Here is a 27,534-nt window from a genome sequence, read left to right as displayed (position 1 = left end):
CGAATAGACCTATAACCGATTTTATTTTCAAATAACCGAACCGATCGAAATATTCATAAAAATCGAATTAACCGAAACGATTTTTAAATCGGTTATTTCGGTTACCGACCGAAATAACCGATATTTTTTTAAAAAAAATGCGAATTTAAACACACAAAAAAAAAAAAAANTAAAATTTCAAAACCGAACTTCCGAATTAACCGAACCGAATTTCCGAATTAATTCGGTTCGGTCGGTTAATTCGGTTTAACCGAAATTTGCACACCCTTAATTGTACGCACCCTCGCTCATTCTTCAATTCAGCGACAGTGTTTTTCTTGTTTTTCGGTATATATGTAAGTGAGCAAATATATAACATGTAATATTATTTAAAAATTTGTGCCCCACAGCTTCTAGAATCCAATATTATTATGAAAAAAAAATTTATTAATTAATTCAATGCTTAGAGAAGCTAATCAGGTAAAAGTTAATTTCCAGGTAAATATCTATAGTCAGAGCAGCTGGATGGAACTAATCCGAGATCGATAATATTCACGTCCATTGAAATTTGGAAGAAATCTGATGTTGCATCTGGATTGATTTATTTAATTTAAATTACGGTTACTATTAAAATTGAATAACTTCACATTAAGAAAATTTGGAATTCGATTCAATTTTGTACATCCAAACAAGTCACAGAATTTGAAACTAATGAATTTAAAATTCATCATCTCAAAATCATCGATCTAAGCACGACATAAGATGATTGTGAGTTGGTAGAATTTGTGGTTGAGTATTTTGCCAAATTAAAATATGGACCAAGTGACTGATCAACTTATTAATCTATAATAAATTCTTTCCATTTAAAATTGGAGTCATAGAAGAATTTGATATGTATTTTCATCATCTTTATATTTGTAATGAGTTTGAATTTATAATCAGACAAATAAAAGTTGTTCGATGAATCTATAATAGGTAAATTACATATCCAATATAATTGTTAATTTTGGAACATCCATCTTCACTTAAACGATGCGAAGGACACTTGATATTAAAAATGGGACCGAAAAGGTAACTATTCTATGAGGTTCACCACTATTGGCTGTGACACATGCATTTGTCAGGGAAATCCTTAGATTTGATTTTGTGTGCATGTTCATGATTTTTCCTATGGTGATTTTGGGTAGAGTTCCTTTTGACTGATTACACAAACTGAATTCCCAGATATCGTTGAGTGGGCTGCATCAAAGCCCTGTATTGGAACATGTGAGAATTTCCAGGAAGCTATTCAATGTGCCTCTCCTGTGGGATTTGAAGGAGATGGAAAGAAAATTAGTTTGGTTGCCCACCGCCATCCGTGAAATGGAGTAAAGGGATCTACCTTTTGGTAATCTTCTTGAATTTGGATAAATTATACCTCGCCCCTTGGATTTAACATCCCAGTTTCATTACTTTTTATCCGGCCCACAGAAAACTGGCGGTGTAGAACATGATTGTGTTGATCACATCTTTGCTACATGTGTTCAAATGAATGATATCAAAAACAATAGCAGCATTGCATGAAATTGATAACGAGTTGTGATTGAGTCAGAGTTTTCTAATTTTCTAGCTAGCGGGTTTGACAATTCCTGCTTTTGGCACTGTGGTTGGATAATGGAGGCGCAGGGAAAAGAAAGTTGCTAAATTGTGACACAACATGTTTTGAGAGAAATCGGGGCTGCTTTAGAATATGTTTAATGGCAGTAAACACTCGAGAGTTCTTACCGCTGAAGAGCTCAAGCACAGAATTTCGGAATCATTGTGAAGGCACTTTGCCTTGTGGACAGAACTGGATGGTTACCATAAAGATGTATGAAACTTCATGGAAGCAGATAAATGATGCTCATCGATAAGTTGGTTGCTCTTTCCAGGATTCGACACCCGGAATGTAATGAAGTGCTTGGCTCAATGCATTCTAGCGACATTATTCATGGAACGGTCTTTCACTGCATATTACTAGATCATATGACTCCAAAGTGCTTTGCCTTGCTTCAACCAATACTATAGATGATTATGTGGTCCAATCGACATAGGTGGAAGTGTCGGTTTGGGAAGTTAACAAATTTGGAGTCATCCTTTCAGCGCTTCTGACTAGGACGAGTGTGGTGAATTTCCTGAGTTGTGATTATGGAGATGACTTCCATAGTATTCTTGACCATCATTTACCAATCGATTATAACGTTGAGCACCCAACAGAAGTTGGTTGGCTACCCAAAAAAATGCTTAAACATATTAAGTAGTGGAGAGGCCTACTGTGAAATGGCTCCGGAATGCATTTATAGGCAAGAGATCGAATCCCAGACCAAACTCAAGAATATAGACAATGTCAAAATAGAAGCTTGTAGGAACTAATTATTGGTCATAGCAGTGAATATTTTCATCAATCTCGGGCGCTTGTTCAAATAAACAAGTTGATTTATTCATTCTGAGAGTTAGAAGTTTTGAAATTGCAGAAGCTAGTTCCTAAATTTACAATGTATGTCAATCGATTGCACTGTCATTAGACCTTCAATTTACACTACGTACAAACTAGAAAATGTCTTCTAACCAATTTTCAGAAATATATGTTAACCTACCTATCTATTGTACACTAAACTTTTCCACCTTCATATGGGAGTCTCTGATCACTTTCCTCCGTTTTCAAAGATGTGGTTTCAGAATTTGTACCTCTCGATGGAGCTGAAGACGGAGACGGCAGCTTCTTAGGCAGCATTTGCCCCCAAATATGTGCATTAGACAATCTTGATGATTCTGCGACCAGAACAAGAGCAAGAAAACTCAAGAGTATGCACTTGTTCCTCCAAGAAACTGACATGATGAATGCTCTAAAGATTCTTCAGAGCCTCTTTTATTTCTCTGAGGATGCTTTCTTAGGCAGGTTGAGGCAGCAGACATGAAATCTTAGAAGTGCTGCCAACTTGTTTGTTCCAGAAAAGGTGAAACAGTTGGGAGACAAATGTCATATAATAATACCTCAAAGATTCTAGCAGCTCCTTGTTTGTTGCTTTTGTCATCTTACCTAACCAGTAAAATAAAAAAAACTACGATGTTTCCTTAGTTAATAATTCAACTTGAGGACTTATCTCACTGGGTTAGACCCGACAAGAGTTCAAATTTATCCTCCCTTCAAGCTTGGAACAGCTCAGGTGGACCTTTTTTATGTTGAAGGGCAGACTTGCATCTAGCAAGTCTCCCTGTACATCTTTAAGTTAGATGTTCTTCAGTTTTTAAGACTTAAAATTGGATTCATTGCAACGTTGATGGATGTCAGCAATTTTATTATATGTTTTTTACACCCATAAAACGAACCCGAACATGTCCAACCAAATACATACATATGCAACAGCCGATATTGGTATACCAAAGACAACCGTGCCTCCATTTTTATTGCTCCCATAAAACAGACCTAGAAGACATAAGTAGATCACACTTGTGATTCTTGAAATTCAATCTTGAGGGAGGAAAGGCTTATGATAAAAGCAGTAGGCCTTGGATTAAGGGACAACCCACAGTTCAAAAAGGTGAAGCTTGTCACTTTTTGTCCATTCCTTGTATCAACATGGCAAAAAAGAAAAAAGAAATTAAAGATAATTAATGCCAGTAGTACTATGCTCAAGAATTAAAATATTTCATGTAAAAAGTGCATGGAGCAACTCCTCATTCACCTTATGGCCCCATGAAAAGGAGGTGGGAATACTAGTAGCAGTCTCTAACCGAGCAATACAATTAAAGACCGATTATCAAAGTCGATAACAAATTGGATCTTAAAAATCATATCTCTAATTTAGAAACCGATAAAATAAAATTTGGTCTCTAAATTAGAAACCGATGAGTATATTCCGTCGTTAATTTAGTGACCATAACTCAAAATTCAGATTTTCGACCAATAAAATTAACACGGGATTGCTGCAGTCAGCAATCGTCCGTTTTAGTGAAATTTTAAAAAATATAAATATTATTACTATCGCGATATATGGAAATAATAGATCTTTCTTGTATCATTGAAAACACATAGAAAGACCGAAATAGGTAGTATTTATAAATGTTTTAAAAAGTTATTATTAATTTTTTCTTTACAGTTTTTTAAGAAAAAACTAATAATAACTTTTAAAAATATTTATAAATACTACCGTAATATTGTCAATTTTGACAGGCAGCAAGCTAAGGCTTCTAGGTCCGCCGGCAAGATTTGAAGCATCAAAGCTAGAAGTCTTATTTATGGGAGAAAAAGCTATCACACCAGCTAGAATTGCGCCAAGAAGTTACACCATTTCGCACTGCGATTTTACGGCTAATTTAACGTTAACAATTTCGAATATTATCCACCGTGACAAGGTAACTCTTTTATACCATAGTTGTTCGGTTTGACCCGTCAATGAGTATTATTTCTGTGCAGAATCATTATCTGTATGAAGCATTTGTTTTTGCTGTTAATGTAGTTAAAAGGGTGATACAGTAAAGATGATGTTGTAGCTGAATGGACAGAAGTGAATGGCAATTTGTTCTTGAATGTCCACCGTTATGTGAGTGGACCAAATTCTTTTATCTGAAATGACTGCAGAGTTCAGATACCACATATTTTCCGAAGAATTGCCATTGGTAATTTCTTCATGGATTTCATTTCTGTTTTCCAAGATCAGTTACACGCTCTAAGTAGCATTGTAAAGGGTCCAATTCTACAATATATCCAGGTTCTTGAGGCTGTGCTCTATGGAGATGCAAATCTCTTCAGAAATAATCAAGAATTGATGGATGCTGTAGTAAGAGTATATTTTCATTCGAGCTCGTTCAAGTACAATCGTATGGAATGTTTGGGACCCCTCAGGGATGCAGTTCTGGTAAGTGCACGTAGTCACATCCCTGGCTATTGCAAACACACTAGTGGTACATACAACGGAATCTGTGTCAACTACCCACTGACACCTTTCATTTGTTTCCATTGAATTTTAAAGGATGCTATTTCAGTCGTGTTCATAGTAAAATTTATGTAACAATTGCTGCCGAATATGATGATTTGTCAGGGCAAAGGAATGGAGAAGATAAATGGATTTGTATCTGCGAGCAAGGAAAAATCTGATACTCCAAAATCAATCTTTCAAGCTATATTTGCCTTGCTGTGTTCTTTGCTTGATTGCATGTCACTGGAGAGTTCCATCCAAAAACCTAGCGTCCTACATTTGTACAAGTTGACCAACTACAGAACAACTTTTCATTTTGCTTGCCGAGCTCACATCGTACTCCTGATTTTTTAACTGCGCCTCGACAAGAATGTCTGCTTCTACTGTAATACCCGTCTCACATCGTGCTGGAGATGTGCGTCGCTTAGGAAGTGGTCTCCAAGAATAATTTGAATTAATCATTTTTGTGAAACGAGAACGAACTCAAAATGAGAATCAAAAGGAACTCTTCTGAAATCTAATGAAGGAACTAGTCGGTAATTTCTAAACCCGTGCTTCAATGTAATTGAGAAAGAACAATGTTCTGTCATACATACAAGTAGAAAAGAACAGAATAATACATATAGCTGAATGTTCCATGCGGTACAAGAAAGAAACAAATCGATATACATCAACAGGCTCAACCCTGAAAGTGTTCATCTCGACTACAAATAATCCAGTTATACAAAAGCTACTACGTTTTCAAGTCAATAGTATGATAGAAAGAGACCCATTCATGTTTATTCAATACTCTCAATGATGTAATTAAAAACAAATCAATTTAAAATTTGTACCGCTCCAGAAATTCTCTCCAACTCAGAACGAGCGGTTATATTTAGGTGACGCTGACTTGGATTTAGCAAAATCCACCAGGTCCTTGAAAAGTGCGTCGTTGGATTTTTCTTCATTGGTGTGTACAGGTGAGTTAATGGAGAGATTCTGCGTGTGCCCCACTAAGCTATCATAAGAAGAACCAGATCCACCACTGCTCGAAATAGAGCGGCCACCACCATGAGCTTGGTGTTGATCGAAAAATTGTTGCCTCTGGTTATACCTAGAAGGTGGAGGTGGAAGGTTGCCTGAAGATGGTACATCCCAAGGAGCAGGTGGCAAATGATCAGCAGATTTGCTCGTAGGAGCAATTTCATCATATGTCGGTTTTGGAGCAAACATCGATGCTGTGGGATTCACGAAATCGTCGGGAGGTGAGGAAGATTGCTTCTGGCTTTCATGCAGTATCGAGCCTCGGTCGTTTGATTGAGTAGGGATAGGAGAGGATGAAGATCCAGTTGTTCTTGAGGAATTTTGTGTCTCGTAAACATCTCCACTGAGATAGTCGACCATGCCAGGATCTGCACTGGTTGGTTTTCTCGAGGACGGTGGAGGAGGGAGAATGGGGCTCATCTGCACAGGCTCTTTGGCAAGTGCTGACTTTCGTCCTAACCCTTGAGATGTATCCCTTGATGATCTACAATTATGTAAAATACTTTAATAAGCTTGCTAAACACAGTATTCCAACAAAAAGAAAGAATGGCAATGAAAATGAACCAGAAAATTATTCTCATTGTCTACCATAAAAATGAACTGAATTAACAGTTCTTTCCTGCTACGCTAGTTTTAAGATCTCATAGAGGAGTCCAAGATACTTTTTTGACAAGAAGAATCACACTCCAATCATTTCCGTTAAATATCAGAATAGAACAGAGGACAAAACAAAATAGCTATAGGGTAGGGGGGGGGGGGTTTACCTATGCGCTAACTGAGCAAAATCATCTTCAGCTTCATCATCCTCGTGATTCACATTCATAAGAGGTGCAACAGGAGGCTCTCTATTTGCCACTGAAACAGCATGTTTTCCATTGGTAATATCATCGTATCGGCTAAGAACTCGCTGCAAATTATCATTTAAGGCCAACCCTCTGCACAGATTATCCTCATCTCTGCAAAAAGCAGTTGCAAATATTAACCTATAGACTTACAATGGAAAGACTCAAAAAGATAACAAAAGTCAAATATAAGCTTACGAGGTATTATTCACAAGAACCATGACTCGGTTTTGGAACGTACGGCACTGCTCAACCAAATCAACAATAACCTCATCCTCGATACCCTATAATGAGACCCAAAAAAAACAATTCAAGTACAAGTGATTCACACTTTTCGACATTCCTTTAAGGCTTTCATAAGGAATGCTAGGAATTTATTATGTTTAAAGGAACATCAGGGGGCATCTACCTTAACAAACAGATCAGGAATCAAATAATAAACCAGACATTCCCAAAAATACTGCTACGCTTATGTCCTTGATATAATTTGACAGGTCACAAAACAATAAAGCAATGAAAGATAACTTTCCAGTTTTCTACCGTTCAGTTTTCTACCGCAGTAATAGCACAGAGGTTTCAAATTTAAATCCCATTAAGTCACTGTAAGTAACATAGAATTACACAGATCAAGAATTTATACAGGGGTGGAGCAGGAACAATGGATCGGTGGTTAAACATTTAAAGATTTTATTTTGAGCAAAGAGTAGATGGCATTAGGCTGGCTTTGCTCGTAGGATAAGATGATGAAAAGATATGGATACATAACATGAGCCACAAAAAATTTGATAGATACAAGAAGGTTATGTAGTGTTTGTTATATAATATTTGGTGTGTGAGTTGATCATTGGTTGAACAATTCGTACTTATCTTATCAATCATACCAAATAGTACCTTATACCGAATCTTATACAAATGCTTTGAATGAAAAATTTAAATTTTTTTATCTCATTATTCATAAATTTAAACATCCATGTAATTTAATATTTTTAGCGAGATAATTAAAAGATAAAATAAATTTTTAATAAAAATCTGACTTATGATTAGGATTAGAATACATTTAATAAGAAAAATTAACCTAAATTATTATTAAAATCATATATGCAAAATTAATGCATAGTTTCTCCCAATTAATTCAACTTTGATCCCTTGACATAAATTGTATTGCTAATGAGTGGTGATATTAATATTTTTCTACCAAATACATAATATCTATTTATAATTGAGGAGACCCCCTCTCCCCGTGCAAAGAAACACAGAGATATTGAAGGATTGTCACCATTATTAATTTACATGTAAAAGAGTAACATGCGACAACAAATAAAATAAGTAGCAAGCACAATTCTAAAGAAGCAGATGAAATAAAACAAGAAGTTCAACCTGAGGATTTTTTGGATCCAGAGCAACCAGCATTTCCAATAAAACATCTGCAAGTCCCTCAGCACTCAGAATTTCGGGCAAGCTGTTTTTCAAAAGAAATATATGAAATTCAAGAGGTACAATTCCTGTGGCCAAAAGAAACTCAGGGAATAAAATGGCAAAGGAAGAACAGTGAGCCCTAAAATGTTATTTTCAAATCGGGTAAGTTAGATCCTCTCCTCTCAATCAAACTTGCATATATTTGTTCAAGTTTTGCCAATTTTAAGCATGCAACAAATGTTCCCCAATTTTAAGCATGCAACAAATGTTCCAACAGAAGTAAATGCAGGAAAAAAATATAAATATAATAAACATAATGATAAGATCAACTAAATAAAAGAAAAATGGCGTGCCATTAACAGTATGCCAAGCTATAGAGGATGGAGTGAAAAAGGTGTTTATAGAATATATAGACTCCAAGAATGTGTTCCTTTTATCTAGATTCAGAGTTTAAACGACTAAAACTGCAAAGTTCACTCTGCGTACAAAATGAGCAAACAGTCATACTGCCATTCATGGGAAGAGGCAGCTAGAAAAAAGCGAAAGGGGTCCATTGACCTCTGTCAATTGTGTTGTACCTTATGCCGGGTTGATATTTAAAATGATTAAAAATTGAAACCCGGTTGATATTTTGACGGTAAAATGGAAAATATAATATTTGAACCCCACCAAATCCCAAAAAACAAATATTTTCTGTCACTGTTTTAAAAATGATTCAAAATTGAACCCCTCCCAAAAAATAATACACCACGGGGGTCCCTACCTCCACAGTCCTATTGCCATCCAGAATAATGATTTTAGTAGAAGGATACAACAAATAAATGAAAACATACCTGAGTACAGAAGCATCAGACTCAAGCGAGGCTTGAACAACAGCTTCTTCATAGACAGTAGGGTGAACTACTGGATGGGTTTGTGGTGGAGTGAACAATGGCACACTATTTTCCCCTCGAGGTGGAAATTCAACTCCAGCAGACTGAAAATTTCAATATGCCAGTGACCCGATTAGTTATGACCAGAACAATTCCAAGTGCAAAACCTTCCATCTGGCCTCCCCAACTTACCAGAAAGAGAAAAATAAACACCATTCTAACTAGAAGATTTTACCCAAAAGTTTTCCAGCTCATTTCTTTATTCCTATCTTATCCAACTTAGCTAAAAAACCAAAAAGCCTGGCCAAGGAATAGTCATCAATCTAACTGTTTAACTGTGCAGTCTACCCAAGATTTCATGATTTCGCATTTGTGCTATTGATAATAAAATGAATTTGAGCTCGGTCAACATTCAAAAGGCAGGGATTGATGGCCAAATTAAAGGATACCTAGTAGCCAACAAAAGCTTTAACATAAAAGGAGATGTGAAGCAAACAAAAGCAGATAACCAGCTCAAAGCTTAGTTAACTAAGAGCTTGTTCGTAGATCTTAGTATCTTACTTTACTCAACAAAGAAAAGAGAGAAACAAAATCAAATCACCTTCAGTTCATTGTAAGCAGCATAATACTGGGGAAACCTTCCCCTAGGTCCCTCCAAAGCTTCCTGCCAAGTATCTATCAACACTAAAATCTTCTCCCTCACATTTAAATCAGGCTGCAATACGCATGAGAGGGCAGATGAATAGATATGCAGAGATTCAAATAACTGATAAAGAAAGAGAAACATAAGAGAGAGAAATATCACCTTCTTCTTTACAATTTTGACCATCTCATGCAAAATATCCCGTTCAGCTATCTGCTGAAACACGTTCTCCCCACAATTTTTGCTAAGCGTCTCTAGCACCTAGTCATAAATTTATGCAAATGAACAGTTTTTACCATCATAAATAGCCCGACTATATTCAACGCTACAGAAACACTTGCAAAACATATGCAAGTAAAGATAATAATAGATACAGGGCATACTTAGAACATCACGCAAATAGTCTATCATTAAATGCTGAGATTATTATTCCAGTAATTATAAGTTTCTTCTTTTCACAACTTCCATTACAATTGACACTGGAGAGACTGGCTTTGCAGTTCAAAATTCTGCAGTCTTATCCAGAGATTTAATGCCTTGATAACAGAGAACGTTTATGGACTACATGGAAAGCAGGAACAAGAAGAATTCAGAGGTAACTCGAAGGTCCCTGACTCTGTGTGCTATTTTTCTATTATTCTGAAGCAGATATTGGATCTAATTTTTCTAAATTTCGATTATGTCGAAAAAAAAGCAGGCAGATCCAACAATCACATGAAGTAGGATAGCAAAGTTTTAGATAACATAGTTATAGTCTTTGATCTACAAGAAAAAAAAACAAAAAAAAAACTGAAACAATTTGGAATTCAACAAACAATCTGAAGGCATGCTGTATGGCTGATGTGATTTTTTGTAATACGGCAGGTCACATATATGTTAATTACAAATGCAAGTTGCAAGTTAGCAGAAGCGGTAACAGATTTGTCAAGCTGGTCAAGTTAGAATATTCAAAGGATTGTGTGTGGACATTACAGAACAAAGAAGATAGCAGAATAATTACTTACAACGAGCGCAAGAAGCTGTATTTTAGGGCTTTTGTTCCCCAGCCTTTTCTTTAGTATCTTCAGTGCATCCTTCGCTTGACTGCAATTAGAATATGAAAAGTGAGATTATTACCCTGTACACAATAAGTAGCAATAACACATAAAAGTAGAAAAACCAGGAAAAAAGGACAGAAAAAGAATCGAGTATTAGAAGAGAAAGCAGATATAAAAACACAAACACAAGCACTTGAAAAGTTAAAGAAAACACACCTGGGATCCATATTTATCATGTCACACAGCTCTATGTTAATAGCCCAGTCTGGACCAATCAGCATATCACTGGTGGCCCTCTCAGCAACAGACGCCACATTAGCCATACTTGCCTATTTTTGAACAATCGATTCACTTTCCTAAGAGAAACAAGTCAAAACAAATCATCAATTTAAAAACAATCACGATAAACATCAGGTTTGCACTTGTCTGCACATAATGAAGCTAATTCAGTCCGGTGAAGAGGATATGACCCACCTCCTTACAGTAACATGAGACAATATCGACCAACACAAATACACAATTGTGCGATTTATTCAAATAATATACTTCAGATAATTGGAAAATTGAAAACACAAAGTCATGAAAGACAAACATATAAACAAGACCATTTATGCGCGTTCAGCTGTATCGTGACTAATTTCACATTACGAGGTGCCAAAAAAGTACACTATAGTAAATAAATACCCAAACAGAAACATCCCAAGTTATAAACTAAACAGAAGCGAAAAACTCTAAATCCAAAAGTAAATTAGGGAAAAAAAACAAGATCAAGAAATGTTAAAAAAGTTCGTACACGTGAGTAACTGAAAGGATAAATCAAGTAATCAGAACAACATCCAACAAAAAAGGGGCAACCAGAATCCAACACCATCCGCCAGTGCATAGTTAAAACAAAATCAGCCGAAAAAGACCAAAAGATCGAGCCTTCTCTGGAAACACAAAAACCCAATAGGAAATACAACCACAAAGATCGATAATCGTGAGAATCAAACCAAGATAGAATTAAAATGAACATACAATCAGGATCGTGAGAAGATTAACCCTCAGAAACCCTCGAGTCTTGTTTGAGTCCACAGAGAGAGAGAAAGGAATCTGAATTCTATATTGCTTGTATAACCAAATTTGTATGTGCGGCGAGAGATTAGCAGAAAGAATTGAAAAGATTTCTTGATAAAAAAAAAAAACTTTGTGAGATTTTTGGTTTGAGGATGTTGTCAACTTTCCAACCTTCAACGCATTTTATATGAAATTTGATCTAGGCTGCGTTTGGTAGTTGTGAAAGTGGTCCTATATGAGCTACCCTTCCAGAATGAATTCAAATTATTCAATAACCTCATACTTTTCATTCCATTTAAATGTGTTACACAAGGAAAGGACAATGTTTTCTGATCCCGAGGTGAGGTCGGTTTAGTACAAAAAGTCTAGGTCCATGGAGATTAGCCACGAGACTGGCTCAAACAATGCAAAGATAAGGGGTTCGATCTGTATCTTTAGTCAAATATATCTCACTAAAAACAATGGTGTGTCAATTTGGGAGTAAGGAATGATGTGACCTGCACTCAAAAAAAAGATCATTTTGGTTTTGTACTATTTGCATATATGTGAGTATCTTGATCGTCTATATTAGGTACACAAAGGGAGTTATTTCCGATAGAGACTATTAAGGTTCTCGAGGTCGGCTACCTAGCCGAGCACGGTGGTTGTCGACCTCATTGCGAGGGACAAGACGTATGAGAAGATCTCGTAGGTTGATTGACTTATTTGAAGGAGGGAGCTCAATTTCTGATCAATGACGATGATTTCTGGGTTTTCTTACGTTTGTTATCATTCATTCTCTATCAATAAAAAGTTTTTTCTTGTATTCACTTTGATTTTCAGTATATTTATTGTCGGAATTCGACTTGATCATCGGATGAGATCATAGGATATGTCGGAGCACACTTCTGATTCATATCTAACGTCTTTGTTATCGATTTTAGGCACTCTCGGCTCATCTGAACTCTCAAGTCGGGTGATCATATGATCATTCATGACACATTCAAAGCAACAACCATCACAAAAAGTAAACTCGTATTTTTAGTGAACATCATTTTCTTTTATAAATCTCCCACATAAAAAAAAATGATTTTCCAATGAGAGATAAATGCAATATTTATTAGTTTAGATTCCAGATTCAAGAATCAAGATAACATTAGTTTAAGCTACTCGAACATGGTAGCCTGATGGATCTGGATCCGAATCTGAATCCGAATCCGAATCCGGAATGAGTAAAGATCCGATATAATTCGAATCCAAATATAACATCAAGATTTCGACCCTCGTAATCGGGTCGTAACCCCAATTATGAATTATCGGTTGGGCCTTGGATTTGGACTTCTTGTGCAATTAGGAAACCTCAAGTCGCTCATATTCCACGCGCCGCTTCCAACCAACAGTCCCTGATTCTACCCCAGAACTACGAAACAGAGTGTCAAGCATACCCACGGTGCGAAGATGCCGACTATATTATTGCAGAAGGAAGATGAAAACGAGCAAGTGAAGGAGGAGTACGAGGATGAAGAGGAGTTCTCTCTTTCATCGGATTCAGAAATTGGGGAGGCGTTGGATTACTTGGATTCGATAGATGATGCAGAAGGTGGGACGCTAGACGGTTCGTTCACTTTGCTACATACAAGGCGGCCCAATGCTCATGGCGGGTTCCATTCCCGGCCTAACACTTCGTCGCTCCAGCCTGTATCCAATAAATCCCAGAAACTTTCGAGTCATATCAGGGCGTCACCTTTGGAGGTGCCAATGAATTGTTAAATGATGTTTGCGGGTTTTGTCTGTTAGTTTTAAAGACTGGTTTTTTCCTGAAATTTAGGTGTACGCTCCTTGGATTTCTGAATTTCTGGAATGTATTTTGTGGTTTCTTGGATTACGACCTATTAAGCTATTCTTGAGACATCAAGTGATTAGAATTTTGGATTTTTTGAAATTTGTAGTGGTATTCAGGGAGACCTGGTATGGGGCGAAGGGGCGATCGAACAAGATTTGAAATTATTTGCTTAGTTTTATATAAAATAGTTAGTTTCACCCCCAAATATTGGTCCCCCGCCCCCACACAATTCTTAGGTCCTCCACTTGTAGCAATGAAAAAAGATTTAGATTTTTTAAGAAGTGAGGTGGTGTTCGATTACTTTATCTTATCAACGGTTTTGCATAGTTTAATCCAATGCGAAGTGTGAATGTGCTAGCTACGTATGTGATTTTTTGAAATCCTTCTTGCTGAGACATTGATCAGATATGTTGTGATTGGCAGTGTTTAACCTGTGTAGTATGTCGCATAGTTTCTTACAGGCTATTTAAAATATGCAGGAGTGGGAAGGCAGGTTTAAAGTTGGCATGTCAAATTCTGTGACAACTGCAATTCGTGAAAGTGTTCGTGATATGGCCATTGGCAAGACTAAGACAACTGAGAAAGCTGACCGTGCCACTGTCGAACAGGTAATTTTTGCATACTTGAATTTTCATGGAAGCCCTACATCTTTCATTGTTTCATTTGCTCTGCTGGAAAAACGATTCTTTGCTTGCCAATCTCTGTATCTCTTCTTCTCCTGACATCATGATGTTTCTGCTGTTACATTCATCCATCAAATTGATGGTGCGGTAATTACAATTTTGCCACAAATAGTTCAATTTTTTTCATTACATTATTTGGCGCATTTCTTCGTTACATGGTATGTGAGTGCATTGGCTTGCAGATGCAGGATACTCGCCGATCAGATTTTATACCTTTTCAGTTAATCATATGTCAGGACCAATTTTAAATGTGCTTATGGCAACTAGACTTAAATCTTCTCTCTGTGTTCCTAGTTCATAAATATCCTTGTTATTAGGAAGAAGTTTTTGAGGTGCATGATACTATGCTTTGGAGTGCTATCAGCCTGTGATCCTACTATTGTGCTTAACAATCTCTCCTTGCTATCAGGCTATTGACCCAAGAACCCGTATGGTTTTATTCAAAATGCTGAACCGTGGTGTATTTCGTGATATTAACGGCTGCATTTCAACTGGAAAAGAAGTATGTTTGTGGTCTTATGTTTAGAATGTTTACATTTCCTCATTTTACTCCGTCTCTCCTCCCACTTTATCTGGGAAGTTCATAGTTTCTCGATCTTTTTATTATCTGTTTCAGATACAACATTGTTAAATTCAGTCTGCTTTATCTTTCTTTTAAACAGGCAAATGTCTATCATGCCACAAAATCTGATGGTCAAGAACTGGCGATCAAGGTTTACAAAACTTCAGTTCTCGTATTCAAGTATGGCCCGATTACCTATTCTTTGTCTCCACCATTCATATTGTGATGTATTTTACCGAGTTGTAGCTGATGAATCTAGTCAACTTAGAATATGATTATTTTGTGAAATTCTTGCATATATAAAAAATAAAATCTACTTATTTAGTCTTCTTGTCTCAAGGGATATGTTCTTATGCAAATATGTAGAATATTAGCTTAGCCTGATATAACAAAACATCTTGCCTTTTTTATCCTTTATATTCGAAAATAAACCTTCATACAGTTAATATCCTGCTAGCCTTCCCAGTCTGTTGTCTTTCCCTTTTTTGTTGGAGGATTTAAGTGGTGGCTGTGTTTTATCGCTAATGTTCATTTTTTGAGTTTTGTGGTTCTAGAATATGTTGGTTGCCATTTTGAATTATCACTGTTCCCTATGCTGAAATGATCCATCTATATCTGCATTAACAAACAGGGATAGAGATCGATATGTACAAGGTGATTACAGGTTCAGATATGGATACTGCAAGCACAATCCTAGAAAAATGGTTAAAACATGGGCTGAGAAAGAAATGAGAAATCTTATGAGGTAAGCCATTTCGTTGTTGAATGAAACTGAGAACTTTACGTGGAATTACTTTTTTCCATTCAAACAATTAATGAATCCTTTAAAACCTGTCGAGGTAAGTAGTGTTCCTTATATTCCAAATACTCAAGTTAGAGATTGTAAACTGAAATAATTTGTTTAAATGATTAGAATAGGATTTTTCTCTCCAATGCATCGTTTAGCATTTGTTTCCTATGTTTACCCTGTGTGTGTGTGTTGATTCCTATTCCATTTTCTATATGGTCGTGATAAATTGAAGGCTAAGGGCAGCAGGAATTAGGTGTCCAGCTCCACTTCTTCTGAGGCTTCATGTCCTGGTCATGGAATTCATAGGTACTATCAATCTATCATTGTGTTAACACTTTATATATTTTCTTGTAGCTTTGTTAATTTTTTTCTTCCATTTTTCTTCCAATTAAAATCGACTTTGTTGAATTTGGATACCCATTGCAAATAAGCTGAAAATTTTTAAATTGTGATTTGTCTCAAAATATCAGCTAATGATTGAGAAAACCTTTATTTGATTCAGTGGTATACGTGATCTCTTTGAATGACAGGCACGGCAGGTTGGGCTGCACCTCGGCTCAAGGATGCTGCCTTATCTCTCGACAAGTTACGTGAAGGCTATATGGAGGTGTGGTTGGATGTCATTTTCAACATGTTTTTGGTTTGCACTTATGGTAGCTGTATCTTCAATTCTGGATAAAAATTATTTTTCATTCCTCATTGAAATAGTGTTATTTTCTGTAGTATCATAGGAAAAAAAAATATAACTATACATGGTTAGGACAACGTAAATAAGATGATGTGACTTTTGTTGTCCACATGATCCCTGAGGGAGGGCATCCAATATTACAGTGCTGAAACTCCTCTTCAAACCGATGCCAGTTAGAATCCTCTCTTTATTATTTTCTGTTTTGTGTTGTGTTGCAGATGATCATGATGATGCGAACATTGTATCAAAAGTGCAAGCTTGTGCATGGAGATCTTAGCGAGTATAACATACTCTATTTTGAGGTAAGCATTTATTTTCTGTTATGAAAGAATTACATGCAGAACTTTGTATAATTAACTTCTCGTGTAATGCAGGGTCACTTGTACATAATTGATGTCTCTCAATCAGTTGATCTTGACCATCCCCATGCCCTTGATTTCCTTCGAGAGGACTGTGTTCATGTTTCCGTAAGTGTTTCTTCTACTACTTCCTTTCTTGTATCCTCAGGCAGAAAACTTACATTTGCCTTCTCATTTGGCCGCAGGATTTCTTTAAGAAGAATGGGGTAGCTGTCATGACAATTCGGGAATTGTTTGATTTTATAGTGGATCCTACTATAGATGATGATTCCGTGGACAGTTATCTTGAAGAGGTACAAATTATTTCACATGCGCTCATCCCCGGAGTCATCATAAATTCTAATTGCATCTTTTAATGACTTGGGAAATATTCATTCTTAACATTTTCAAATCATTTGCAGGCGCAAGAAAAAATTTTGGCTAGAGGTGACAAAATCTCTGCCGAGGAAGAAATTGCTGACTCCGTATTTGTGCAGGTTTGAAAGCTTTGAAATGGATCAATTTCTTCATGACTTATTTGAAACACACTATTCAAAATCCCTCTTTTCCCTTTTAGTCGTACATTCCAAAGACTTTGGATCATGTGAAGAACGCAGAGGAGGATGTTCAACAAATCATCAGTGGGAAAGACACAAGAAATATGTATTATCAGACGATTACAGGTCTTAATAAAGCTCTTTCTCTCGCCAGTTCTTCCATATCAGAAAACGAGCAGCAAAATCCAAATGTGGAGGTTGTAAAAGAAAATCTTGCATCGACCCCCTGCTCAACTGACTTGCTGGAGGCCGAATCAGAAACTGAATCAAGTGACTCAGAGGAGGGTTCTTCTTCAGGTAGTGATACAGAGGCAACACCGTTAGACAGGAAAGCAGCTCGGAAAGAGAACAAGAAGAAAGTGAAAGAAGAGAAAAGGGAGGCAAGAAAGAATAAGGTTCCAAAAGCGGTAAAGAAGAAGAAAAAGAAGTTGGCCAAAGCCAAGAAAAACAGGTAATTAATTAGAGCCTCATTTGCAAACAAGTGGCTAGCCTATTTAGCTCTTGAAGAAATTTTGCATTGTAGTAGTTGGAATTAACATTGTTCGATTGTTACATTTATGTTTTATAAATATAAATTATAAATATGCATTAGTTTAATTTATATTTATAACATAGACACACACATATGTGACATGATTTTGACTCCCCTTGAATCTTTGGATCATAGTCTGGGCCCCTTTGTATAATCTCCACACCAACCCCCTCCCCTCGGGCCACTGCAGAATGGAATATTGTATAACATGGACTACATTTGATGTGTGAAATTTGAATGCACTTACACCTGCTCCAAGCATACTCAATGATACTTTTAACGGATAGTATATGTCTGGCATGAGATATAACGTGTTTCATTAAATTTTCACTTTTCCAATACTTTGGTAGCTACTTTGTTTAGGTTTATGCCTACCATTTTGGCACGCAGAGGTAAATTTTCTAACTTGAGTTTGATGGCTCCCTTGTGAGAAAAGTGGTCCAGGATTCATTAAATGTTTCTACTTCATAGGTTATGGTTCATATTTATCAGCCTAGCACCACACACTTGTCTGGCTTTATTGATTATTTGACCTCAAGAGTCCCAAATCGAAATAAATGACACCTATGGTTACACGGTGGGCTGCTATAAGTCCAAGCACGTCACGCATTGAATTTGATATTATGGTATGCATTGACATTACTTGTGCACATAATATACTGCATCTAACATATTGTAATATTAGATGACCGGCATACATCTCTTTGTGTCAATGATAAACATTTCGATTTTCTCGATCAAGATTTTGTGATTCGAGTCTATCTAATTGTGTAATTGAAGTACAGAAGTTTAGATACCTGCGTCTCTTTGGTCGCGGTAATTATGAGCTATCTCGTTTCTCTTGAGCAAGATATATATATGGTTTGAATCTTGTGAAACCATATATAAATGTAGGGAGAGCTTCTTAATTTTTCAAATTTGTTTTGTAATATCAGGGGTTATTATTTTTTACATAAATATCTTACTTTTTAGATCCAAGATGACCATCAATTCAAATGCTGCCGCAATTCGATTGTCATTTTTTGGGTATCAATCGACATCAAAGTATAAATTACAGATATGAATGATTTGAAGACAATTGCATATATATTTAAAATTTATTTTAATATATGGTTGGGATGTCAAATTTTATTCTGTTGTGTTTGCACAAAACATGAAATGTGAATGCACAAGTTAATTTATTATGTTGCATGTGTTGCATCACTCTGATGCCGGATGGCTTCAAATCAATGCTATCTTTGATATAAAGATATGGACGAATATTTGATATCATCGGCTTTTAATAGATGTAAGCAAATTGTCACCATTCACATTTTCACCATAAATGTCAATAATCGTCCTAGCATTCAAATAAATCTCGTATATGAAGATAGTTGGCATTGAGGTCGATCTTCAGAAGAGGCAAAAATGGAAAATAATATCTTTAAATTAGTAAAATAATCATTTTTTTTCTTGAAACTTCAAGCGGGACAAATGGATAATGCATTTTTCAAACTTCAAATAAAGTAAATGGCCTAAATTTATTGCGAACTATACAAGAAGAGCAATTAACCATAAATTTTGAATTCCTAATCCCAAGCAAGGTCGGCTATTTTCTTATATTGGGTCCCAAGGTTACGTTTTATATTGGGAATTTGTAGAACAATATCCAGCAGAATCTGCAGGCTGATCATATTCTTGCCAAATAAAATTATTTTAAACTTGTCATCAACGAAATAAAAGAATATACAAATGCTTCACTCAAATTATCCCTTTGAATATTTCTCTATATATTCAAAACCTTTGATTATTCAAAGCGCTTAATTCACTGAAATTAAAACTAGTATATCAATCAATATACATACCATTAAAGAAACATAAAGGGGTTATTCCTCCGATCTACGGGTTCTTTTGTCTTTTGCCATTGAAGAAACAGGGACAACAACCAGATAGGAAGCCATATCTTGTTCTGCATCAGAAAATAATAATAATAATAATAATAATATTCTTCATTAATATTCTGTATACTTCTTGTGAGGCCAGTATAGAACCGTAGTTTGTTTAGTATCGAGAAAAGAAACTTAATTCTGCGTAGAATTTTAGAAGTTGATTTTGCCAAGAAATCAACGAAACTTATCTTTTCGATGGGGGAAGATTTATTTTATTCTCTGTTTAAGGAAGTGAACGAACAGAGATAAAGACCGACAACAAAATTTCTAGACGGTCTCAGATTCTTGATCAAGTTCAAAAAAAAAAACAAAAACAAATTGTATCCCACACAAAGAAAAGCAAAATAACACCAGAATTTGACATACCGTGTATTCCTGGTGCTCCGGCCACCACTACTGCCGCTGCTGCCGCTGCTGCCACTATTATTACTCGTTCTGCTACTATCACTATCGCTCGAACCCGTAAATTTCTTCTTCCACCAATCTTTTTCAGCAACACCCTTTACTATCTCATGCTTGGGAGAAACTTTACCGCTATTATTACTCGCAAAGCCCTTCTTTTTCTTGGACTTGAAAGAAAACGGAAACACCATGTTCAGAAACAGCCCCTTGTTGTCAAAACTCCCGCTTCTCGTCACATGCTTTTCATGTTTCTTATAACTCTCCTGCTTCGTAACCTTCGTCTCTCCCCTTTGCTGCAGAATTATCGACGATCTTTCGTATTTCGGCGATGTTGTTTCCGTTTGATCTGTGGTGGGATTCTCGACAAGGTCTCTTAAGGTGAGTTCGTAGGATGACTCAGGCATGTTCTTCACCATTTCCATGAGCTCCCACTGTCCTCTAACAATGGCTTGTGTTCTTGAATTTGGCGACAAAGACCTGTAATTATGGTCTCCTAAAAGGGGTTCTGAGGGACTTTTTGGTGGGCTTGGATTGTTCTTCCATAAGGGCGGGGAGCAAACACCTGAATCATCACCTTCCATGGATTCCTGGTGATTTTCGGGTCGGAACATAACTATTTTTTCGCGGCACGTGTTGCTATGCTTACCGTCATTATATTGCGATGATTTTCTGACACCTCCTATGAAACTGTCCGAGCCCGGATTGGGATAAAAGTGACCTGGGCGATCGTGTGTTCTTGGATCGTACATGATTTGTTCTTGGAGTGAAAATGAGGCAAAAGTTGGAGGATATGGACAAGTTGGGTTGTGGTTGGATTGTTATCAATGAGTTTAGGTACACTGTAATTAGCTTTTAATTTGATGATAGAAAAATAAATTAAATATAAAGTGTTTTATTGGTTTTTTTTTTGTTTTTTTATTTATTATTATTATTATTATGTTTAAAAAGTCAAGAATTTCTAGATGTGGGGGCGTAGGGCCTTTCTTTCTCCCCAAATTTCCTCGGTTTTGTCTCTCTCCAATTTTTTTTTTTAATTTTATGTTTGCTTTCATTTTGAAATTTGATGGGAAACATTTATTTGTCAGATTTAATATCTTTTTTTTCCTCGTTTTCCATATGCTATTCACCCCAATAATTATCAATATTATATTATTAAATTTGACATACTTAAATTAACTAATTTTTTATATCATATTATGTTTTAATAATTATATTATAATAAAGTAATAAAATTTTAGTGCAAGTCACTTGTAGTTTAGTTAATATAATTTTTATCTCTTAAATATCAAGTGGCAGGTTAAATTTCATTTTTCTCCTTTTTTATTTTTATTTTTTATTCATATATCAAATTTACATTGTAGGTTTTCATTATTTTTTATAATTATATTTTGATCTGCATTTAATATAAACCAAATGAATTATAAAAAATATTATATTGTCTGCGTCATTACACTAGTTTATATGAAATTTATATTTTTTATGACGATACAAAATTAAGTAAAGTAAATCTTTGGGCTAACAAGAGTCTAACGCATTAGTCTGCAAACCACTCTAATTACGTTAGACAAACTTTGTACGACTTTTTCGTCTTATAAAATTTTTGTAAAGGAAATCAAACTTCTTCCCATCTAATTAAACGTTCATCTACTACAACGAGTCGTGTATGTTTTTTTTTGTGTATGTGTGTGTGTGTGTGTCTATANTTATGAAGAGATCGACTTGGTTAGTATTAAAATCAACCAATAAAGAAAATGATACAATAATATAATAAATAATAAACTGCAAAAGGTAAAATTAATTTATGTTTTATTGATATTATATAATATCAATTACATGTTAATTAATATCTCATGACTATAAAATCTATATATATTGAACATAATTTCTCTCTACAACTTAATAACTTCTCTATATAGTGATATAACATCAGGGCAGTTTCTAGCCATATAATATAATATTCATTAGTAATAAAAGAAAAGTGTCATGTTAGGGAATAGGGAAGATACAAACCCTAGGATTTGGGCATTAATTAAAAGGTTAGGATATAGGACATATATTTGGTCTTTTTTTTAATTATAATAATTTAAATATTGGACAAAAATTAAAAGCAAAAACTTGTGTGAGACGGTCTCACGGGTCGTATTTTGTGAGACGGATATCTTACTTGAGTCATCAATGAAAAAGAATTACTTTTATTGTGAATATCGGTAAGATTGACCCGTCGATTCGTAAGACCGTCTCATAAGAGACATACTCAAAATTAAAAGGAGCTAAAGGCGTTCCACGAAATCTAAGATTTATATATATAAAAAATATTTCAACCATCTTCTAACTCAATGATAGTCGAGTTTATCTGCAATCTTCTCTTGATTTACTTTTCTCTTGATTTACTTGATATACGTGATTTAAAAGCCACCGCAGATGATATTCGAGGTCGACCTAATAATAGTGGCCACGTATTGCTCGTCACAAAAAATGCTTCCATTATAGTCAATATATTGGGGATATTGATAAACAAATATGGATGAATTAAAATGCGACTCTAGAATATTTTAGAAACTCCCTTGTTTGAATGGCGTTTTAAAATTGTATTATTGGTCAACCTATAACATAGTTTACAAATTTGTTTTATTTTTTTATTATTTGTTTCATGAGGATGAATTTATATGTTTTGGTGTTCATGACATTGGAATTCCAAAAATATTTTTTATATTTTAATTTTCTCTCATTTGAATGAATAATGACATGAAAGGTATAGGTGTGATGATTTAACAAATAAAACTGAGAATTTATTTTAATTAATTTTTTGAGGTATATTTATAGTTTAAAAATGAATAAAAATATCAATTAAAAGAGTAGGTATCTTGTGAGACGGTCTCACGAATATTTATCTGTGAGACGGGTCAACCCTACCGATATTCACAATAAAAATTAATATTTTTTCATGGATGACTCAAATAAGAGATAATCTTAGCATAAAAGTAATATTTTTTCATTGATGATCCAAATAAGAGTTTCGTCTCACAAAATACGATATATGAGACCGTCTCACACAAATTTTTGCTCAATTAAAATTGATATTTTATTATTATTTGTTTCTAGAAACCAGGGGTGATGAAGGATCCAATCCAGACTTGGGGAGGTGGCTTTATGATTTCTCTTTTTTTTCTTATTTCTTTTTTCCAAAAAAGAAATAATCCTGAATAATGAATATGACGTCCTTGATTATGGCAGCTGTATTTACGTCCACTTCGCCATATTCTTGATTTTGGTGGTGTTCTAGAAGATAGATGGTAGTTTGCAAATGTAATCGTGCGCCATTTGTCAAAAAAATTGTTTACTTGAACCATGAGCGTTCAAGATTTGCAGTCGTGTGCCCGTTTACTCAATTCGTTGAACACCCACGATTCCATTACGCGTGGGCAGCAGCTTCACCTTCTCTTCATAAAAAAGGGTGTTCTGTCTTCCACTCTCTCCATTGCCAATCGCCTCCTGCAAATGTACGGCAGATGTGGAGGAATAGATTATGCTCGGCGGTTGTTTGATGAAATGACCCAGAGGAATTTGTTCTCTTGGAATACCCTTCTCGAAGGTTATGCGAAGGACGGGCATAAAACTGGGATGCTGGACGTTTTTTCCTCAATGCCTGAGAAAAATGAGTTCTCTTGGAACGCAGTCATTTCGGGTTTGGCAAAAGTGGGTGAGTTGGATGTTGTGCGGCGGTTGTTTAATGAAATGCCGTGGAAGAATGGCATTGCATGGAATACAATGATTCACGGGTATGCGAGGAATGGACAACCAAACATGGCTTTGGGCTTTTTTAAAGAGTTTTTAAAGTGGGAAGCACTCAAAACGGGTGGTGTTTCGAGCTTAGATCCGTTTGTTTTGGCAACTGTAGTAGGAGCCTGCACAGAGTTGGGAGGCCTTGATTTAGGGAAGCAGGTTCATGCTAGAATGATAGTTGATTACATTGAATTTGATTCGGTCATGGAGAGTTCTCTAGTTAACATGTATGCAAAATGTGGTGACTTAGATAGCGCGAGTCATCTTTTGAATGTCATGGAGGATCCAGATGATTATTCCCTGTCATCTTTAATAGCAGTATATGCAAATTGTGGTAGGATGAATGATGCAAGAAGGATATTTGAACTTAAGTTTAGTCCTTGTGCTGTGTTATGGAATTCTTTGATTTCAGGATATATTGCTAATGACGATTCCATGGAGGCTTTGTTATTATTCAACAATATGCACAAAAAGGGTATTTTGGGAGACTTGTCTACTGTGTCTTGTGTTCTAAGGGCCTGTGGTAGTGTAGGTATTCTTAAAAATGGAATGCAACTACATGCTCATGCTCATAAGTTAGGAACTTTATATGACCTTGTTGTTGCGAGTTCTCTCGTTGATGCGTATGCAAAGTGTGGGAGTCACAGCGATTCTTGCAAGCTATTTGGTGAACTTGAAACTCATGATACTGTTTTACTGAATTCTATGATCACTATATACTGTAATTGCGATAGAATCGAGGAAGCAAAGTGCATTTTCGTTGACATTAAATCGAAAAGCTTGATCTCATGGAATTCCATGATCATTGGTTTGACTCAAAATGGCCGTCCAATTGAAGCATTAAATCTCTTTTGCAAGATGAATGAGACCAACTGGAGAATGGATAGTTTCACCCTCTCTGGTGCCATTAGTGCATGTGCCAGTATTCCATCTCTTGAACTTGGTGAACAGGTTTTTGCTAGAGCTACCATCATTGGTGTGGATCTTGATCAGGTCATAGCTACCTCCCTCGTTGACTTCTATTGCAAGTGTGGTCTTGTTGACTCCGGTCGAAAAATTTTTGATGGAATAATGAAATTTGATGCAGTTCTATGGAATTCTTTGTTGATGGGTTATGCTACGAACGGTCATGGAATTGAAGCACTAAATCTATTTCGTGAAATGAGACGAGAAGGTGTTTCCCCCACCGAACTCACATTTACTGCAGTTTTATCTGCTTGTGATCATTGTGGACTCGTGAAAGAAGGAAAGAACTGGTTCCACAGAATGAAATTCGAGTATCATATCGATCCTGGGATCGAACATTACTCCTGCATGGTTGATCTTCTTGCAAGGGCAGGTTTTCTTGAAGAAGCTATTAATCTTATTAATGAGATGCCATTTCATTCTGACTCAGATATGTGGTCAGCGATTTTAAGAGGGTGCATAACAAATGGAGATAAGTCTCTTTCCAACAAAGTAGCCGAGAGAATTATTGCACTAGATCCGCATAATTCAGATGCTCTTGTACAATTATCGGGCCTATTAGCTTCAGGAGGAGACTGGGAAAAATCGGCACTGGTGAGACGGGTGATGAAAGACATTAAAATCCAAAAAAATCCGGGCAGAAGCTGGTGTAATGTCTAAGAGCGAAATTCAGAAAATGCCATGAGATAAGAGACTTGGCTGGTGGACATGGAATGGCCGTGCTATTTTCTAGTGAGTAATGTTATACGCTATTCATGCATAACATAATAGAATCTGGTGCCTCGAAAGGAAAATAATTTATGGGAGGAACCTTTGATTCCAAGCACCTAGATGAACCATCATGTTGGAAGAAACAACTTAGTTTGCTTAAATCAAACTAAATGCTTGGATGAATCGGAGTGATGAAGGCAATCATGGTCGTTCCCATTTGGTTCGATCTGTGACTGTCAATGCTCCAAAAATCAATGAAGCTAAGGGAGACGTGGAAATCAACATTGTGGTAGAGCCTAAAGGCATGGAATCAACGTGGTTTGCTTTGCCTCAACTATCTGATCAACTGTTTATTAAATCCATAAGAAAATGGCTAAGAAGCTCAGAGAGACTGAAAATATAGAATTGAGAACGATGGTCGATGATACCAAAATTTTTCGGGTTGGCAACATCTTGGATTTCAAATAAGTGCACTCTAAACCAATTATTAGCATAGTGCAAGGACTGTAGGTGATTCTACGGGTAAGAAGATGACTCTTGAGTGAATTCTTTCAAGTAACTACGATCATCCAGAAACTGAAACTACCTTAATTTGGAAAGATTTTATGAAAAATGGGAGAGAATGTCCAAGTACGGATAGTTTGGTTTCGTACCGAGGAATATATCAAAGGTTCTTGAGGAGTTCATTATCTTCAGCGGTGGAAAAGACCAATGTTATCAAATACGGCCGAAGACCAATGTGATCAATGAGCCAATCTCGGTCCCAAGGGGATGTGCTTTTTCTTAAGAAAAATGTAGATATTTATAAATGTTTCAATAGTTATGATATCAGTTACAAGTCCTCCGAATACAAGCAGTTGAGAAAAAGAAATATATTGAACAACTGATACAAGGTTAGTCATATCTTTTAGTTATAAAACTAATAGTGTAAATGAATCGAATCGAGCTTAATATGATGAATAATTTAATACTCAAATTCGGCTCAAAATAGTGACGAATAATTTAAGACTCAAATTCAGATCAAAATAGTTATATTTGAGTTTGATTCGAAGTTCGGAAAATTACAAAACATTTGTTTGCCTTCGGCTAGAAAGATTCGACCATATTTGCTAGTTGTTAAAATTATTGTTCGAAAATAAATATTCAAAAGGTTCGAAATCTATTTATTTAATATATATTTATATTATTATATTAATAAAATATCAAAGTTTGCGACGCAAATAATATAATTTGTGTTCGAGTTTGACTCAAAAAGTTCGAATATGTTTGAGTTCGGTTCTAATACGAACCAAATATTTTTCGAACCGATTCGATTCGTTTACACTCTACTTATAACCTAATCAATCAAATCAAGTTTTTTTAGTTGAAAACTATTACGTTATTATTTATTAATCATTTTTGTTATATGCTATTGAATCAATTCAACGATATGGTATAATATCAATATGTGATTCTATCTTTCAAGTGAAGTTCAAACTAAATCTTTAGTTAAGATAGAGACCAATTAAAAGGGTTATTATGATATAATTTAGGGGCAAATCTGACAACAAATTTTTTGTCGGACACAACGTTTGTCGATTTATCAAAAGTTATAGCTGCAGCTAATTATGCAATTAAAATGTTTTAAATCGTACAACAGTCCAAGCTTCGCATTTCAATTGTTCTAATAAGCAACGACAATTATTACACCCCGAAAAACCCTTTCTCAATAATTGCACTCCTTGTAATCAATGAGAAACGAACTCGTGATCTTACTCTGATACTAATTGTAGGATCGAGCGCTTGTCGCTTTGCCAAAAAATATAGCTTGTGGTAATTGTGCAACATAAATTTTTTAAACCATAATCGAACTCGTGACATTGACTCTGATATCAATTGTAAGATTGAGCGCTTACCGCTTTACCAAAAGCTATAGATGATGGTAATGATATAACTTAAATATTTTAAACTGCACAACAACTCAAGCA

At 35.7% G+C, this 27,534-nt stretch overlaps 4 protein-coding genes and 1 pseudogene across 7 annotated transcripts; 3 read left to right on the top strand and 2 right to left on the bottom strand.

Annotated features, from left to right (window-relative positions):
* Positions 1 to 1,011: 1,011 nt before the first annotated feature.
* LOC140961081 (uncharacterized) lies at positions 1,012 to 5,455 on the top strand (annotated as a pseudogene).
* Positions 5,456 to 5,509: 54 nt separating this feature from the next.
* LOC140962072 (TOM1-like protein 3) lies at positions 5,510 to 12,079 on the bottom strand. Of its 3 annotated transcripts, none has more exons than XM_073420918.1 (10): positions 11,977 to 12,079; positions 10,966 to 11,105; positions 10,717 to 10,795; positions 9,875 to 9,973; positions 9,671 to 9,784; positions 9,031 to 9,173; positions 8,159 to 8,240; positions 6,980 to 7,065; positions 6,704 to 6,895; positions 5,510 to 6,423 (listed from the first exon to the last, which is right to left on the bottom strand). In XM_073420918.1, the coding sequence occupies exons 2-10, from the start codon at positions 11,070 to 11,072 to the stop codon at positions 5,772 to 5,774; spliced, it is 1,554 nt and encodes a 517-aa protein (XP_073277019.1). In that variant the 5' UTR covers positions 11,073 to 11,105; positions 11,977 to 12,079; the 3' UTR covers positions 5,510 to 5,771. The 3 variants fall into 3 exon arrangements, with proteins under 3 accessions (XP_073277019.1, XP_073277018.1, XP_073277020.1); XM_073420917.1 differs by lacking the exon at positions 11,977 to 12,079 and adding an exon at positions 11,767 to 11,970; XM_073420919.1 differs by lacking the exon at positions 11,977 to 12,079 and adding an exon at positions 11,543 to 11,742.
* A 987-nt stretch (positions 12,080 to 13,066) lies between these two features.
* On the top strand, positions 13,067 to 17,842 carry LOC140962071 (uncharacterized). The gene is made up of 12 exons (XM_073420916.1): positions 13,067 to 13,536; positions 14,107 to 14,235; positions 14,720 to 14,812; positions 14,973 to 15,052; positions 15,504 to 15,617; positions 15,895 to 15,968; positions 16,193 to 16,269; positions 16,569 to 16,652; positions 16,725 to 16,817; positions 16,895 to 17,002; positions 17,111 to 17,185; positions 17,266 to 17,842. Exons 1-12 carry the CDS (start codon positions 13,243 to 13,245, stop codon positions 17,698 to 17,700), a joined length of 1,656 nt encoding a protein of 551 aa, XP_073277017.1. The 5' UTR covers positions 13,067 to 13,242; the 3' UTR covers positions 17,701 to 17,842.
* Positions 17,843 to 19,254: 1,412 nt separating this feature from the next.
* On the bottom strand, positions 19,255 to 20,944 carry LOC140960886 (uncharacterized). 2 transcript variants are annotated; one of them, XM_073419202.1, is made up of 3 exons: positions 20,072 to 20,944; positions 19,622 to 19,725; positions 19,255 to 19,453 (listed from the first exon to the last, which is right to left on the bottom strand). In XM_073419202.1, exons 1-2 carry the CDS (start codon positions 20,854 to 20,856, stop codon positions 19,656 to 19,658), a joined length of 855 nt encoding a protein of 284 aa, XP_073275303.1. In that variant the 5' UTR covers positions 20,857 to 20,944; the 3' UTR covers positions 19,255 to 19,453; positions 19,622 to 19,655. The 2 variants fall into 2 exon arrangements, with proteins under 2 accessions (XP_073275303.1, XP_073275302.1); XM_073419201.1 differs by lacking the exon at positions 19,255 to 19,453 and having other exon boundaries at positions 19,523 to 19,725; positions 20,072 to 20,943.
* Positions 20,945 to 23,234: 2,290 nt separating this feature from the next.
* On the top strand, positions 23,235 to 26,486 carry LOC140960676 (putative pentatricopeptide repeat-containing protein At1g77010, mitochondrial). The gene is made up of 2 exons (XM_073418914.1): positions 23,235 to 26,280; positions 26,336 to 26,486. The coding sequence occupies exon 1, from the start codon at positions 23,456 to 23,458 to the stop codon at positions 25,514 to 25,516; it is 2,061 nt and encodes a 686-aa protein (XP_073275015.1). The 5' UTR covers positions 23,235 to 23,455; the 3' UTR covers positions 25,517 to 26,280; positions 26,336 to 26,486.
* The last annotated feature ends 1,048 nt before the right edge of the window (positions 26,487 to 27,534 follow it).

Source organism: Primulina huaijiensis, chromosome 16, assembly GCF_012295235.1.
Source record: "Primulina huaijiensis isolate GDHJ02 chromosome 16, ASM1229523v2, whole genome shotgun sequence".
Classification (NCBI taxonomy): domain Eukaryota; kingdom Viridiplantae; phylum Streptophyta; class Magnoliopsida; order Lamiales; family Gesneriaceae; genus Primulina; species Primulina huaijiensis.
The sequence above is the reverse complement of the archived record's forward strand: the minus strand, read 5'-3'. Positions and strand labels throughout refer to the sequence as shown.